The sequence below is a fragment of the Echeneis naucrates genome, chromosome 4, assembly GCF_900963305.1.
Source record: "Echeneis naucrates chromosome 4, fEcheNa1.1, whole genome shotgun sequence".
Classification (NCBI taxonomy): domain Eukaryota; kingdom Metazoa; phylum Chordata; class Actinopteri; order Carangiformes; family Echeneidae; genus Echeneis; species Echeneis naucrates.
Genome location: NC_042514.1, coordinates 20,385,516 through 20,399,769, shown reverse-complemented (window position 1 = coordinate 20,399,769; position 14,254 = coordinate 20,385,516). Strand labels below are relative to the sequence as shown.

The 14,254-nt window shown below is 44.5% G+C and overlaps 2 protein-coding genes across 3 annotated transcripts; one reads left to right on the top strand and one right to left on the bottom strand.

Annotated features, from left to right (window-relative positions):
- Positions 1-834: 834 nt before the first annotated feature.
- On the top strand, positions 835-8,415 carry tmem259 (transmembrane protein 259). 2 transcript variants are annotated; one of them, XM_029499469.1, is made up of 12 exons: positions 835-1,146; positions 2,898-3,264; positions 3,561-3,863; positions 4,153-4,258; positions 4,459-4,569; positions 4,651-4,773; positions 4,876-4,976; positions 5,075-5,132; positions 5,330-5,413; positions 5,618-5,750; positions 5,964-6,063; positions 6,143-8,415. In XM_029499469.1, exons 2-12 carry the CDS (start codon positions 3,055-3,057, stop codon positions 6,839-6,841), a joined length of 2,028 nt encoding a protein of 675 aa, XP_029355329.1. In that variant the 5' UTR covers positions 835-1,146; positions 2,898-3,054; the 3' UTR covers positions 6,842-8,415. The 2 variants fall into 2 exon arrangements, with proteins under 2 accessions (XP_029355329.1, XP_029355328.1); XM_029499468.1 differs by having other exon boundaries at positions 4,153-4,312.
- Positions 8,416-8,465: 50 nt separating this feature from the next.
- On the bottom strand, positions 8,466-13,276 carry LOC115041746 (ELAV-like protein 1). The gene is made up of 8 exons (XM_029499470.1): positions 13,117-13,276; positions 12,232-12,294; positions 12,078-12,140; positions 11,760-11,928; positions 10,519-10,622; positions 9,863-10,016; positions 9,554-9,779; positions 8,466-9,431 (listed from the first exon to the last, which is right to left on the bottom strand). Exons 2-8 carry the CDS (start codon positions 12,265-12,267, stop codon positions 9,113-9,115), a joined length of 1,071 nt encoding a protein of 356 aa, XP_029355330.1. The 5' UTR covers positions 12,268-12,294; positions 13,117-13,276; the 3' UTR covers positions 8,466-9,112.
- Between the last annotated feature and the right edge of the window lie 978 nt (positions 13,277-14,254).

Below are 14,254 nucleotides of genomic sequence, written 5' to 3'. Positions count from 1 at the left end.
ATAGGGACCCCCTGCTCTACTGGCAGTTTAATTTGAAGAATTAATTACTTTCAGGAACTACCACAATGCTATTGAGTTATTAAGTTACATCATTACAATTGTAACTAGCTGTCAGGGAAAGTATTACTTTTGCTTTTTTTTTTTCATGTACCAGTATTTAGTGTGACGTTTTTCTAGTGGAATTTTAAATTCAAAAATTAATTCAACAATTAAAAAAAGTAAATTATTTCTTATAAAAACACAATATTTTATATTTTTAGGTGGATGAAATTGACAACTGATTAATAAACTATGAACAAAAAATATCGTAATCTCTGTATTTCCAGATTTTACCATTGGTTGTATCGATTTGCCAATGCAGTATGTTCAGTTGACGAGCGTGTGGGGCTGTGGTTCGTATCTGAACGGCCTCCCAACTCTGCTTCTGATTGGCTTACCATGAAGTTTAGCTTAGCCAATCATCATTACCGATCTTGCAGAAACTGCAGTGAGCCAATTTGCACTTATTTTTCAAGAATTGTAAGATTGTTTCATAGAAATTCAAATTTTGAGACTTCCAAAATAAGACCAAATCTAACATTATTATAGGCTAAGGTTAACAAAGACAAATTATATTCTAACATCCATAGACAATTTTTCCCCAGAATAAATTGTAGAAAAGAAGGTGTTCCTAAGTTTTAATTTTAGCTTGGCTGAGGAAATGTAATGAATTGGTGTTGTGAAGAGACAGTCGGTGCGACGTGGCTCTGATCACAAGTGAACGGAGCCTTGCAGACAGAACCCGGGGAAAATATTTAGTAGCACAAATACCCGTATTTCCGGTCTGGTGGTAGTTCCGTCTCATTACAGCAGCCACCAGTCTACTGTTAGCATACATTAGCGTCTGTCATTTCATTTTTAATCGCAAGAATAATCAGTCCGAGTTCGAATATGAGTCTGAACCGGTTCGGACTGAAATGAGTCCAACCACAGTTCGGAACGTGCTAACTGCTAGCCTCCGTTAGTCGTGTGGTCGGAGCCTGTTAACGACGCAAACGGCGCTAACATCTAGCTGTGTCGTTTCAGACTCTGCTTGTTTGTTTGCTGCGATGAAAACACCGAGGACAAGACGATAGCATGGACACACACCAGCGGAGCCAGTGACAGGTGAGGCTGCCAACCTGCTGATGTGTCTCGTTGTGGGGCCGGTTATAAAACCGAGTGGAGGCCGCTGGTGGATGTGAGGTGTCCGCAGCAGAATGTTTACCTGCTGGATCAGAGTATAACACAGGCCCCTGTACCATCTCATTCCCTTGGCCTTGAAACGGGACCCGAGTAAAGTCTTCAGACTCTGACTCTACGGGAATTTGACAGAAGAGCTCGGGATCTATGTTTCCTGACTTCTTTTCCGTAAACTCTTCTGTTTGTGTCTGCTTTTAGCAGTCAGTTAGCCTGCTAAAGATAGCTCAGCGTTAGCCTACTAAAATCAATCTCATATTAGCCCCCTAAAGTTGGCGGAAGGTATGTTAAAGTTTAGTTAAATGTACCCTGCTGAAGTTAGCCAGCTAACGTAAGTTTATTCATACTCGATGCTATCACTGAGATTTAGGACTAGGTAATAGTCACACAATCGTCTTACAATCATTCATCCATTGTCCATACCATAAATCCGTGCAGAGGGCTGTGGTGTGTCACGGAGCCAATGCCAGCTGAAATTGAGGTTGCAACTGTGGGTTTCACCCCGACAGGTTTACCGTCTATTACTGGGCTGACAGATACAAGCAACCGCCAATCAGCTTAATATCTCTGTTGGACGACCTGGAGGGAATCAGGGAAAACACTGAGAGGCCTTGGGTCCTGGATTTGAACCCAGAAATGTCCTGCTTGATGCAGTCCAAAAGGATAAACAAGTGTAGACAGGGGTCTGCAGTATGGAGCAGGATTTGGAGCTGCTGAGGTAACTTCAGGTTAAATCCTAGGTTTTCATTCCTACAATGGTAGATCACTTCTTACCAAGATTTATCATCGCGGTAACTTATGCTGAACAGTTAACCTGATCTGGAACAGGTAATGTTGGCTCACAGGGTATAAAAGCCCAGCCCTCTGACCCATCACTTCTCCCAGAAAATGACATCATGTGAGGATGGCCCCCATGGAGCTCAGAGTGGATTGTCAGAGGATCATCAAGAGACGAAGAGTTTCTAGAGACCAACAAAACCTGTTTGGTTCCTCAGGGGAGTTTCTATAGGAGAGATATAGATACATACCATCAGGGTTGTGGCTGAAAGTATGAGGCTCAAAATTGTCACAAATTGAAAAAGTAAAGCATGCACATTCACTCAGATGTAAGGCTGCTGGACCAGTAGATAAGAAGTATGACAAAGTCAAACAGACCAATGAAAAAGAGAAATAGCTTGAGCCTTCGAAGCTCCATTTTCCATATTATAAATATTTAATTGTCAGAGACCACAATTATCTAAATCAAAGCAACCCGTTAATTTAGGAGAGATACGCATATGGAGCTATTGTCATGCACTTAGTGCATGTGCTAACAACCAGAGAGGACAGGCCTGGTTGGCTTGCCAAGTTGATAACCAACATGATGGAGGATGTTGGTTAAGTAAAGCTGGATCACAGGAACATATATTAATCCTGCTTTGTAGTTCAGGACAAGGTTTAAAGTTTAAACATGTGTGAACAGGAATGGGTTGGTGTAAAGCAAAAGTGGACAGGTGGTTTCTCTAAGGTAATCTGAAAACGTTCCAGTTTGTGTGTATAAAACTTTTATTTTAGAAAGACAAAGAGAAGCCAAAAGATTGTTTTGATAATGACTGATGTTTTGAACAGCTTGTATGAGCTAATCTATCAGAATCATTGATGAGATAAAGGTTCAGTTATCCCCTGTCCCTGTTTTTCAGGTCCAGGTGAAGCTCAGTCAACGCCAGGCCCACCAGAGGGACCCAGACTCAGAAACCTTCATCATTTGATCTGAGGACCCTGACTCTGGTGACAGCCATGCTGACCTAGAACACCACGACTTTGGAGTTTTTGCAGAGTATTCCAAATCCAGAGACCATGTCTGAGAACCAGGCCAACAACAACAATGTCCCTATTAACAACAACATGGGACCAAACAGAATCCGAAATCCCAACATGAACCAGAACCCCCTCATCAATGTCCGGGACCGCCTCTTCCATGCCCTCTTCTTTAAGATGGCCGTCACATACGCCCGGCTCTTCCCTCCATCCTTCAGGAGAGTCTTTGAGTTCTTTGTCCTTCTCAAGGTAAGTTTCTGTAAGGACCTGATCAGAACCTAACCTCATCCAGTCAATGATCAGCAACTGGATCAATAATGGCTATACAATACAGTACATGCAAACAGCAACACATATAAACAGCACACACAAACAAAAAACAAAAGGCCATTCCAGTACAACTAGCTAGTCTTTCTAATCTACAGGATTGAGGATTAAAGTGTCGTGAGTTTGAATGGAGTCTGGTGCAGAGTGCAGTTCAGGGTTTCTCCATGAGTGTGTCTGTTCTTCAAAAATCCCTGAAACTCCTCCCTGATTCTCATCAGGCGCTCTTCGTCCTCTTCATCCTCGCCTACATCCACATTGCCTTCTCTCGCTCACCCATCAACTGTCTGGAGGTGGTGAGGGAACGCTGGCCTCGGGACGGGATCTTGCGGGTGGAGATCCAGAGGAACTCCAGTAGGGCTCCGGTCTTCCTGCAGTACTACGACTCAGCAGGTCTCCAGGAGGAGCTGGAGGCTGAGGAGGGAGGAGGAGTTGGAGTTGGGCTGAGTCTAGCAGCGCTGCAGGAGGAGGAGGAGGAGGAAGAGGAGATGACTCTGGAGATGTTTGACAACAGCTCAGTGAAGGTGAGCAGAGAGCCTCAGGTTCAGATCTTAGCAGGTGGAAAGTCTGAGACCAGCACAGAGACCAGAGTTATCCACAGGTTGAGTTGGGTCTTATCCATAGTGATGAGAGAAGACAACTGAGCTGATGATGAAACTAAAGGGGGAGGTTAGGGGTCATTTACTTGGACTGTGATCAGATGGACCCTAAGTAATGATCAGAAAAACCGGCAATGTCTGGAGTGATTCTATGGGTGGGAGACCAGACCTCGGTTGAACCTGGCCTCACCTGTCTGTGTGTTCTGTACTGCAGTTTGAGCTGGACATGGAGCCACGTTTGAAGCCCTCTCTGGTGGGAGGTGGAGGAAGAGGAGGAGTGAACGACAGCCAGGATGTCTCTTTCGCCCAGACTACTAAAGGTATGCAGCCGCTGAAGGATTCAGTGTCTGAGCTGGAGATGATGGCCAGAGCAGGTAAACCCGCCCCACCGTCTTCCTCCTCCTCCTCCTCCTCTTTATTCATTCTGATAAATAGAAGTTTTTTCTGTTCTGTTTGTTTCTAACTTATTCAAGAGTGACAGTGACTGACCCTTGACCTGAGAGCTATGCTTGTGTTTCAGTGTGGCCTCAGGAGGAGTACATCGTGGAATATTCTTTAGAGTACGGCTTCCTTCGTCTGTCTCAGAGCACCAGGCAGAGGCTAAACATCCCCGTCATGGTCGTCACCCTGGGTCAGTCGCCTTCACGTGACTAAGTATCACAACACAGTCACATGATTCAGTTACATGACAATGACATATGTCTCTGTTCAGATCCAATGAAGGACGAGTGTTTTGGTGATGGTTTCAGTCGCTTCCTCCTCGATGAGTTTCTGGGCTATGACGACATCCTGATGTCCAGTGTGAAGGCGCTCGCTGAGAATGAGGAAAACAAAGGTAGTGGAGTTGGGTGGAGGGGGCACAGACAGGTTTCTGGCAATCTTGGTCTTGGACTAGTCAATGAAGTGACTAATTCTGACGGTTTGCGGTTCTCTGCAGGGTTCCTGAGGAATGTGGTCTCTGGAGAACATTACCGCTTTGTCAGCATGTGGATGGCCAGAACCTCCTACTTGGCTGCCTTCGTCATTATGGTCATATTTGTAAGTGACCAAGTCAGAACCTGGTCTTGGACTAATTTCACTAATTGCTGATTGTTGTTGAAAACTGATGGTGATGATTGGTTATTTTGCTTTTTCAGACCCTCTCTGTGTCAATGCTGCTCAGATACTCTCACCACCAGATCTTCGTCTTCATTGGTTGGTCTCTGAAAATCCCACCCACAATCCAAACACAGGACAAATATTATGGGATCTGGTCCAGACCAGACCTGTATGGTGGAACCTGTTCTTGACCAGACCTTTATAATGGCACTTGGAGTAGTGTTTCTGGCTAGGGTAAGGTTGAAAGGGACCACATTGGTATTGATCTGGTTTTGTCACTGCCCTCTCCCCAGTGGATCTACTCCAGATGTTGGAGATGAACATGACCATCGCCTTCCCAGCAGCCCCTCTGCTCACTGTCATTCTGGCCCTTGTTGGTAAGTTCACATCCTAGAAACAGCCTGAATCTATTCAAATTTTCAGGATGTGCATTAAATTTGGACAGAAATGTCTCAGGTCCTGAGCAAAGATCACAGATCAACAGACAGAGAGACACTCTGGTTGCTGACATCACATATTTTTAAATGTCGAGTCCCACAGGTAAACCAAACTGTTGACATGATGTCACTCCTTGTCATCAGGTATGGAGGCCATCATGTCGGAGTTCTTTAATGACACGACCACAGCCTTTTACATCATCCTCATTGTCTGGTTGGCTGATCAGTATGACGCCATCTGCTGCCACACTAATACCAGTAAACGTCACTGGCTTAGGTGAGTCACGTGACCCATGTCACCTGAAGTCTTTGGCTTGTCAGACACCAACCAATGAAAAACTTTCCTCTTGTATATTGAATGAATTCTTAATGGGTCTGGAGTCTCAATCCAGACGGAGGCCATGTCCTATAATTTGGAAAGCTCTTGATGAACAAGAAGTTCCTTTTAATGTCCAGTCCAGATAAAGGTTCTGATTTCATGTGTTCGTAGGTTCTTCTACCTTTACCATTTTGCCTTCTATGCATATCACTACCGCTTCAACGGTCAGTACAGCAGCCTGGCCCTGGTCACTTCCTGGCTCTTCATCCAGGTCAGCACATCATCAGCCTCACACCCTCACAGGAAACACTTTGCAGGGGATGTATACTCACTAATGTGTTCCTCCCCAGCACTCCATGATCTATTTCTTCCACCACTACGAACTTCCTGCCATCCTACAGCAGATCCGGATCCAGGAAATGCTTCTGCAGAACCAGCAGGGGGGTCAGGCCAATCAGACGGCGCTGCAGGACAACCTTAACAACAACAATGCTGCTGCAGGACCAAGACCCAACACACCCCAACCTGGACCTGCTGATCCCCCACAGCCTCACACCGACCCCCAGCAACCCTCCTCCTCTTCCACAACAGCAGGAGGCTCAGGAGAGGTGAGGGCGGAGCTGAACTGGGTTGCACAGACAGCTGCTATCATCACAGAAGCTCTGTCGTCGTCTGCTCAGCGCCCCTCAGCCAACTCCATCGAGCGCTCGCCTGTCAGTGGGGCAGGTGCAGTTGGAGGTCAGGGGTCGGCAGGAGAAATCAGCGTGGTGGCTGAGTTCTGGATGGGGGAAGGAGGAAGAGGGGAAGAGGGAGGTGAAGAACACCCCAATGTCCTTTCAGTAGAAATTAATACCGCATCTGATGTTCCACCCAGTCACCCAACCAGAAGGCTGCAGGCAGGGACAAGGCCCTTGGAGGCAGGGCCCTCGGAGTGTGAGACGGTGGCTGCAGAGCCCCCACAGACAGACTGCCTCCCCCCACAGAGTCCAGGTATAAACTGGGACTGCAGATCACCACAGCAGCAGACCCCTTCAGAGACCCTGTCCTGAGAGTCTAGGACCTGATGATGTCATCATCTGTGAGACACGGTGCCTCAGTCTGTCAGCTGATCAGGGTGATTGATTAGTGAATCAATGAGTCAATGATACATTTTTCTAATCTAAATCTGCCCTCTGGGCAGGGATCACTTTGGCTCAGCCAACCTGGGAATCCAGACCCTGGTCACATGATTACAGGAGATATTTCTGAAGAAAAAGAACTGGTCTTGGAAAAGGTACTATCATTCTAAACCCAGTTCACATCAGTCCAGTCCGCTTCACATCTGAACAGTCAGTCCAACATTTGTCCTGAGCCCAAATAGTTTAAGATGCTATGGTAATTAAAGGAACAATTGGTTAAGGAAATCACAAAAACAGTTAAATCATAAAAGTTGCTCGTGATTCTGTTGATGGACTTATTGATTGATTGATAGATCACTTGACTGTTTAATGCCCCTGCCCTCTGCACTGCAACTAACGATGATTTTCATCTTCATCGTATTTTAATTGGTTTTCACATTTTTTTCTATAATAAATCACCAGAGGATTTAACATTAATCAGCTCATTTAATCTCCTGTTTATCAATCCATTAGTCCACTAGTTAATCAGCTGTAGATTAAACTGAATCTATTTGGAGACACAGTCAAAGGAAAAACCAAATAATTCATGGCTCACACTCACACGAACAACCAATCTTAAGTTTGATCACCCCTGGTAATAATAATTGACGAGTGTTGATCAGCCACGATTCTGACAGACTGAAGCACAAACTCTGAACTGAGTTCATTTATGTTTGTTTTCATCTGCTTTCAATTTGAAGAAAAAGACTCTTTTGGGCAGGAAGTTTGTATTGGCGCACAATGGTGGGCCAAGACTTCCTGTCAGAATGGATGCCTTATCAATAATCCTCCGATTGTCTGCACGCCTCAGACATTGCAGCAAATCAAGCTGATTGGTTAAGCAGCTGTGGTGAACATTAGGCCCCGCCTCCTGGCAGGGCTCTTAACTGTCTCCCCAGAAGTCCTAAAGTCATCACAGTAACACTTCCCTTAATATCAGCAGTCAGCTCTTGGGGGGCGGGGCATGAGGTATCCAATCAGCAACCACGAAGCAGGAGATAAGTCAGACTTTGTTCATTTCAATTTCAGCTCAACCAGGTTTAAATGACCCTGTCTGGTCAAACTGGGACCAGATCCTGAGTCATCCTGGATCAGCTAGAGTTGCTGAGGCACCTGAGCGCACCATAAACCAGGTGACCTGTGGTGACCATCATATATGTGAGAGAGTCGAGGCCTACGTTTTGACAAGTAGACACTGAAATATGTGTGCGTACGTCTTTGTGTGTGTGTGTGTGTATGTGTGGGGTGTCTTTGTGCCTCTGCTGATTGGCTGTAGCTCTTTAGTTGATCTGAAGCCTGAAATTAAAATTGTATTTAACTGTAAAACCAGTAAAACCAGTGCACAACAGCTGTTTGCACATAACACGTCTACATGTGTGAATTCATATTTCCTATTTAAACAGATGCAAATTAAAGATTCAATGATCCTGTGGAGAACAAGTGATGTTCAGTAACAGGAAAAACAATCATGTGACCTGAGAAGAGTTTTGATTTGTGAATGAAAGGAGTGTCACAGTAAAGCTTCCAGAATCATCTTTTATTTTTCAAACATCACAAGAAGCTGCATCACAAAAACAAGAAAAAAAACATCACTACACATCAAATGCTGTTCGTGTCTGAAAGCCTTTTGTAAAATGATGGAACTTCACCCTGCCTCCAGCGTGCTTATTGGCTCAGACAACTGCCAGAGACAGATAGCATCAGATCTACTTTGAAACATTCAAACAAAACCATGAGGCTTAGCCACAATTTGTATGTTCATGGCATCACATCTGCTCAACATTGAAAATGTTTCCCGCTGCTTATTTTGACCGCTGACCTCACAGCTTCAGTGTCAGACTGAATGCTTCGATATTCAAATGTAAATCGACAGCCATCACATCATGGTGTGAGGATTCAGGTTCCAGGTGGATCCATTATGTCTGTCCTTTACCCAGAGTCCAATACAGTACGACCTGTGATGTTACAGATGCTGAGCATGCTGGGAGAAAATGAAAACAAAACAAAACAAAAAAAAAAACAAAAAAACAAAAAACCTTACAGTGACACAAACAGAAGCGTCTGAAAACTTTTCAGCTCAACTGATAAGAGGGGGGCGAGAGAGGGGGGCAAAAAAAGAAAAGAACTTATTTTCTTTCAGAGGACCCTGTCCCCACCTCAACCCTACTTGTGTCCCTTGCTGGTCTTGAAGGACACCTGCAGGACTTTGTCTCCCAGCCGGTACCCGTTCAGGCTATGGATCGCCATGGCAGCTTCCTCATAATTTGTCATGGTAACAAAGCCAAAGCCTTTGCACTTGTTTGTGTTGAAATCTCTGATGACTTTCACATTGACAACGGCACCAAATGGCCCGAACATCTGCCACAGGATGGCCTCATCTGCATCCTGACCCAAGTTATAAATGAAAATGCACCAACCAGAGGACGAGTTCCCTGAGACCCCGCCCCCTCCTCCCATGTGGTCCACACTCATAGGAGAAAATCTGGATTCAAATGAGAAATAAAAGGTAAGAAACAAGAAAAAACTGAAAGTGTCAAAGTAACAGGAATGTCAGACAACAGTATCTGCTGCAGGTGGTTTGACAACACCAAAAGGTGACACTACCTGAATCTCTGTGCCTGGTGATGTACTGGCCCTCCAAAACGCCGCGACTGACTGTGGTACATCTGTGACATCACCTGGGAGTTCCTGGCCTGATTGGGATTGGCAGCAAATTTGACAGTGATTGGCTCAGAACTGCCAGGAGGGGTGTGTCCATTAAGGTGTTTAACAGCATCTTCAGCCTCAGATCGCTTATCAAAGCGGATAAAGGCGACGCCTCGGGACAAACCTGAAGAGCCAATCAGACTAAAGATGAGAGTCCAAACTGTAAGCCTGTAATTAGTCACATGACTGGTCAGAGGTAGCACTAACCTGAAGCCTGGTCGACCAGCACCCTGGAGTTAATGATGCGTCCAAAGCGAGCGAACATGTCCTCCAACTCGGGCTGACTAAGTGTCCGTGGCAGACCGCTGATGTACAGATTGGCATCTTTGATCATGTCTGAACTCGGCCGTGCGTACGAAACCTGAAGGAGTGTTAAAAGTGCAGTCAGTCCTTTGCCATAACAACCAGATTGAGTCTTAAAATAAATAAATAAATAAAATAAAATACAGTCACATCCAGTTTCACAATAAAATCCAGACATGTGAAATAAGTTTGAATGTGTTGAAAATAAACAGTTATCCAGATTGGTTATTAAAAAAAAAAAAAAAAAAAAAAAAAAAAAAAAAAAAAAATCCAAGACAAAATAAAAGCATCATAATAGGCTCCGATCATCGGGCACTTTTTTCACAATAAAAGGCATCAATTTATCAAAATAATATTTCAGCACATCGTCACACTGAACTGAAGAAAGTCAAAGATTCAGTGTCGACGTGAAAACAAAAAACAAGAGAAAATAAAAACATGACAGTTTAGAATACCTTCATCCATCAGACAGTTTCAGGAGATAGCGCCCTCCACTGTCCGGGGACAGAACAACATCTATCAGGTAAACAGAAAATCACAGAGCTGCTGTGGCACTTTACCTTGATAGTTTTAGACTGTAGCCTCAGGCCATTGAGGGTACTGATAGCCCTCTCTGCATCACTAGGGTTAACAAAGTTAACAAAGCCGTAACCTAAACTGTGGCCTAGAGAAACACAAAGGAAAACAACAAAATAAAACAACAAACTGTCTGTGGTGTAGCTGCCACACACACAAAGTCACAATCCGAGCCCAGACCTGCGTCACTGCCCCTGGACAAGTCCAGAAAACCCAGAGCAGGTCCAACCACAAAGTCTGTGTATTAACAGGTCAACCCAGGTCAGTTTTCTGCCACCCCACCCCAAATGTTAGCGATGGATTTCATGGTCATCTGGTAGAAGATGGACTCAGACCTGATTACACAGCACTGGTCTGACTCTTGGGTTGTCTGGACTAGTTCAGGTTCATACATTTGTTTTGAAACTTTACAAACATCTTAGAGCCTGAAAAACAAAACAGGTGAAACAGAAAAAAAGATCTAGACATTCTGCTCAACTGAAGAAAACAAACTGTTTGTTGAGGGTTGGGCAGCGATGATGATGGCTGATGGTGTCTCGTCTCGGTTGGGTTTAGGTCAGGTGTCAGGATCAATGACGTTGTTTATCAGAGATCTGACTCTCTGAGTCAAACACAAACACATCATCATTCATTCTGAAAATATCAGGATTACTGATCCATGTAGCACAGTCTGACTGATCAATCACAAGATACCTGATCAAAAATGTCCTCACTGACCTGCTGTGAAAAATAAACAACACTAGTACAGGAAAGAAAAAAAAAATTAAATATTCAGACACTGTTCAGGGAAAATATTACAGACTTGTTCATGAAACAATCATTCTCAACCGTGTGTTAACTGACAGCAACAGAATGCTAACTGTTAGCTGGTGGCTGATTGAGAATCACTGCTTTCCGAAAAAAAAAAAAAAGAAAAAAAAAAAAAGAAAGGAAAGAAAAGACATCAAGCTTCATCAAGAACAAAATAAAGAATGAAAAATAGAAAACAAAAATGTTTATCAGAGAAAACAAAAAACAAAAAACAATACACAGGAAATACTGTAGACGCCACAATTAAAACTACAGTGATGTTGATTTACAGTATTAGTCCTGTAATATGAGCTGCCCAGTCATTCTGTGATGCTACAAAACTGATCCTCCTGGTTTCTGCTACTGCAGGACTGAGTTCCTGGACAGTTTGTGTTCATTACAAGTACTCAGGGGGCAGTACTGCGGGGGGAGTTACCTGCTACTTTGTCCCTGATGAGTTTGGCCGACTCGACGTCACCCACACTGCTGAACAGGCTGCGCAGCTCGTCCTGACTCATGCTCTGTGGCAGGTAGTTGACAATAAGGTTGGTGCGCGTGTCCTCGTCTTCCATCATCTGGTCACTGAAGCCGTTATCGTACAGATCCTGAGACATACAGTTGGCATTATCACATTGAGTACTTCACTACATCACCAGCTCAATGACAATTTGAATCTTATGGAGAAGAAATGTGATATCGTCAGTGACAAAAGTGTCATAAGCTAATGTTCAGCCAATCTGGGGGCAGCAGTCACCTTTCCAACGGCTCCTTTGGAGGCGTCTCTGACATCACTCTGGGACGTTTGAACTTCACACACCTGAAACAACACACAACTGTGTCATACAAGTGTGTCATACAGGTGTGTCATACAAGTGTGTCTGTGTTGGGTTAGGGTTAGATCCACTCACCTTCAGGTACCTGATGTGACCTCTTCTGAGAGCCATGGAGAAAACTGAAGTGGTTTACTGTGTCTGAAAGAAACCAGCTTCATGTTATGGAACATTATTGATTGATTGATCAGGACTTCCTCTCCAGCTCACAAGACAGATTAAACAACAGCCATGACAAAGCGTGATTTAACGTGATCACATTTACATGTGTATAAAACACATAGTACATAAACTTCAGGGTTAGGGTTAGCTAACCCTAACCCGTCAGCTTTGCGTGAGCGGCGGAAACATTAAGACTGAGCACGTAAGTATGAACAGGTTAGTTGTGAAGTCAAAGTGAGCTGCATGGGTGTGAGGTCCTAAACGAACAGGGTCAATTGCAGAATTTATAACAGTTGAGATTTAGATCAAGCTTGATCAGGTCTCAGAGAAGACTGCTCTACTGGGACAACAGGACAGCTGTTGGAACCGGGCTGTCCTGGACTGACCCGTACTGACGTGTAAACGTCTCAGCAGGCTAAACCTGTTGAGATGGAGCGCAGGTGAATCACTTCCTGTAGAGAAGGGTAAGACCAGGTAAGAAGAATCTGGAGAAAACCGGGGACGAAACAGAAAAACGTGTCTGGAACAAATGCGCCTTAAACGTTCCGAACTCTAAAGACGGAAGCGAACCGAATCAGACCCAGTTCCGGAGCCAGCGGACAGCAAGTGAATTGTCAGTTAACTGGGATCGACACGTGAGCTGCCTGTATTAGCTGAGGGAAAATAAAACACCCCTTAAGTTATTTCAGTGTTCTGGAGCTAACACCAAGCTAACATTCAAGCTAGCCGCGCGGCCTCACGGGAGGAGCTAATGGACTCTCAGCGCGTGCTCATGCAGCTAACAGACGTCAAAGCTCTCACCTGGCACAGCTGAAGACAGGTGAGTTTCTCTTTTCTGATGTGGACCCTGTACGGTCGTTGCTGATGGTCTCCTTTCTCACCGGCTCCAACACAGCAAGTTAGCTTTTAGCGCTTAGCTGCTCCGCGCACCACACAAAGAAAATCAACTCACGTTACATAAGGTGTCGCGAGACGGAAGATCTTCTTCTGCCTGGTTAATGGTGGCTGATCGACTGATTGACGCCATCTGCTGGAGCCACAGAGACAGAACACAACTAAAAGTACGAATTATATATAATAAAACTGTGTTATCAACACACAGTAGTAATTCTTTTCCAAACATACAAAGCTTTTGATGATCAAGCTCCATCATATCTCAGAGAGCTGATAGTTCCCTATTGTCCCAGTTGGTCACTTCACTCTCTGGATGTAGCTTTACTTGTGGTCCTGAGATTCTCCAAAAGTAAATTGGAACACAGATCTTTCAGCGATCAGGCTCCTCTGCTGTGGAACTCCCAGTATGTGTCCAGACTCTCTCACACCATTCAAGATCAGGCTTAAAAACATCCTCTACGAAAAAGCCGACATTTTAATAAAGTTTAAATACTCTTTCTTTAGTTATGCTGCTAAATGTCCCACCCACCCCTCCCTCATTGTCACTAACTCCCATCACATGTCACTAACTTTTTTTCTTCCCATAGTCTGTGTTTCTCCCTTCTGTCTTCTAATCAATGTACACATGCAACTCTGTTATGATTTGGTGCAATATAGATGCTCATTGACTCATTTTCTACCGCTTATCCAATTCTGGGTCACAGGGGGTGCTGGAGAGAGGGCAGGATACACCCTGGACAGGTTGCCAGTCCATCAAAGAGCCAACACATAGAGACAGACTGACGCCCAGGCCTATGGGTCAACAGAGAATTTAGAGTCACCAATTAACCTGGACATGCTTGTCTTTGGACTGTGGTAGGAAACCAGAATTCCCAGAGGAAGCCCATGCAGGCACAGGGAGAACATGCAAACTCCACATAGAAAGGGGCCCGGGCTTGGGAAGTGAACCCATGACTTTCTTGCTGTGAGGCAACAGTGCAAACTCTTCTGCCGTTGCAAGATACATAAATAAATTTGGCCTAATTTGATTAATTTTATATAATAA

Bases quoted from the DNA above. Each gene is read 5' to 3' on its own strand.
- LOC115041746 (XM_029499470.1), bottom strand. From the start codon at position 12,267: ATGGCTCTCAGAAGAGGTCACATCAGGTACCTGAAG. The intron at 9,780-9,862 runs GTTAGTGCTACC...TTGGCTCTTCAG, and splicing joins GCTGGTCGACCAGGCTTCAG to GTTTGTCCCGAGGCGTCGCC. The intron at 9,432-9,553 runs GTAGTGTCACCT...ATTTGAATCCAG, and splicing joins CACCAGGCACAGAGATTCAG to ATTTTCTCCTATGAGTGTGG.
- tmem259 (XM_029499468.1), top strand. From the start codon at position 3,055: ATGTCTGAGAACCAGGCCAACAACAACAATGTCCCTATTAACAACAAC. The intron at 5,133-5,329 runs GTTGGTCTCTGA...CCCTCTCCCCAG, and splicing joins CCAGATCTTCGTCTTCATTG to TGGATCTACTCCAGATGTTG. The intron at 5,414-5,617 runs GTAAGTTCACAT...CCTTGTCATCAG, and splicing joins TGTCATTCTGGCCCTTGTTG to GTATGGAGGCCATCATGTCG.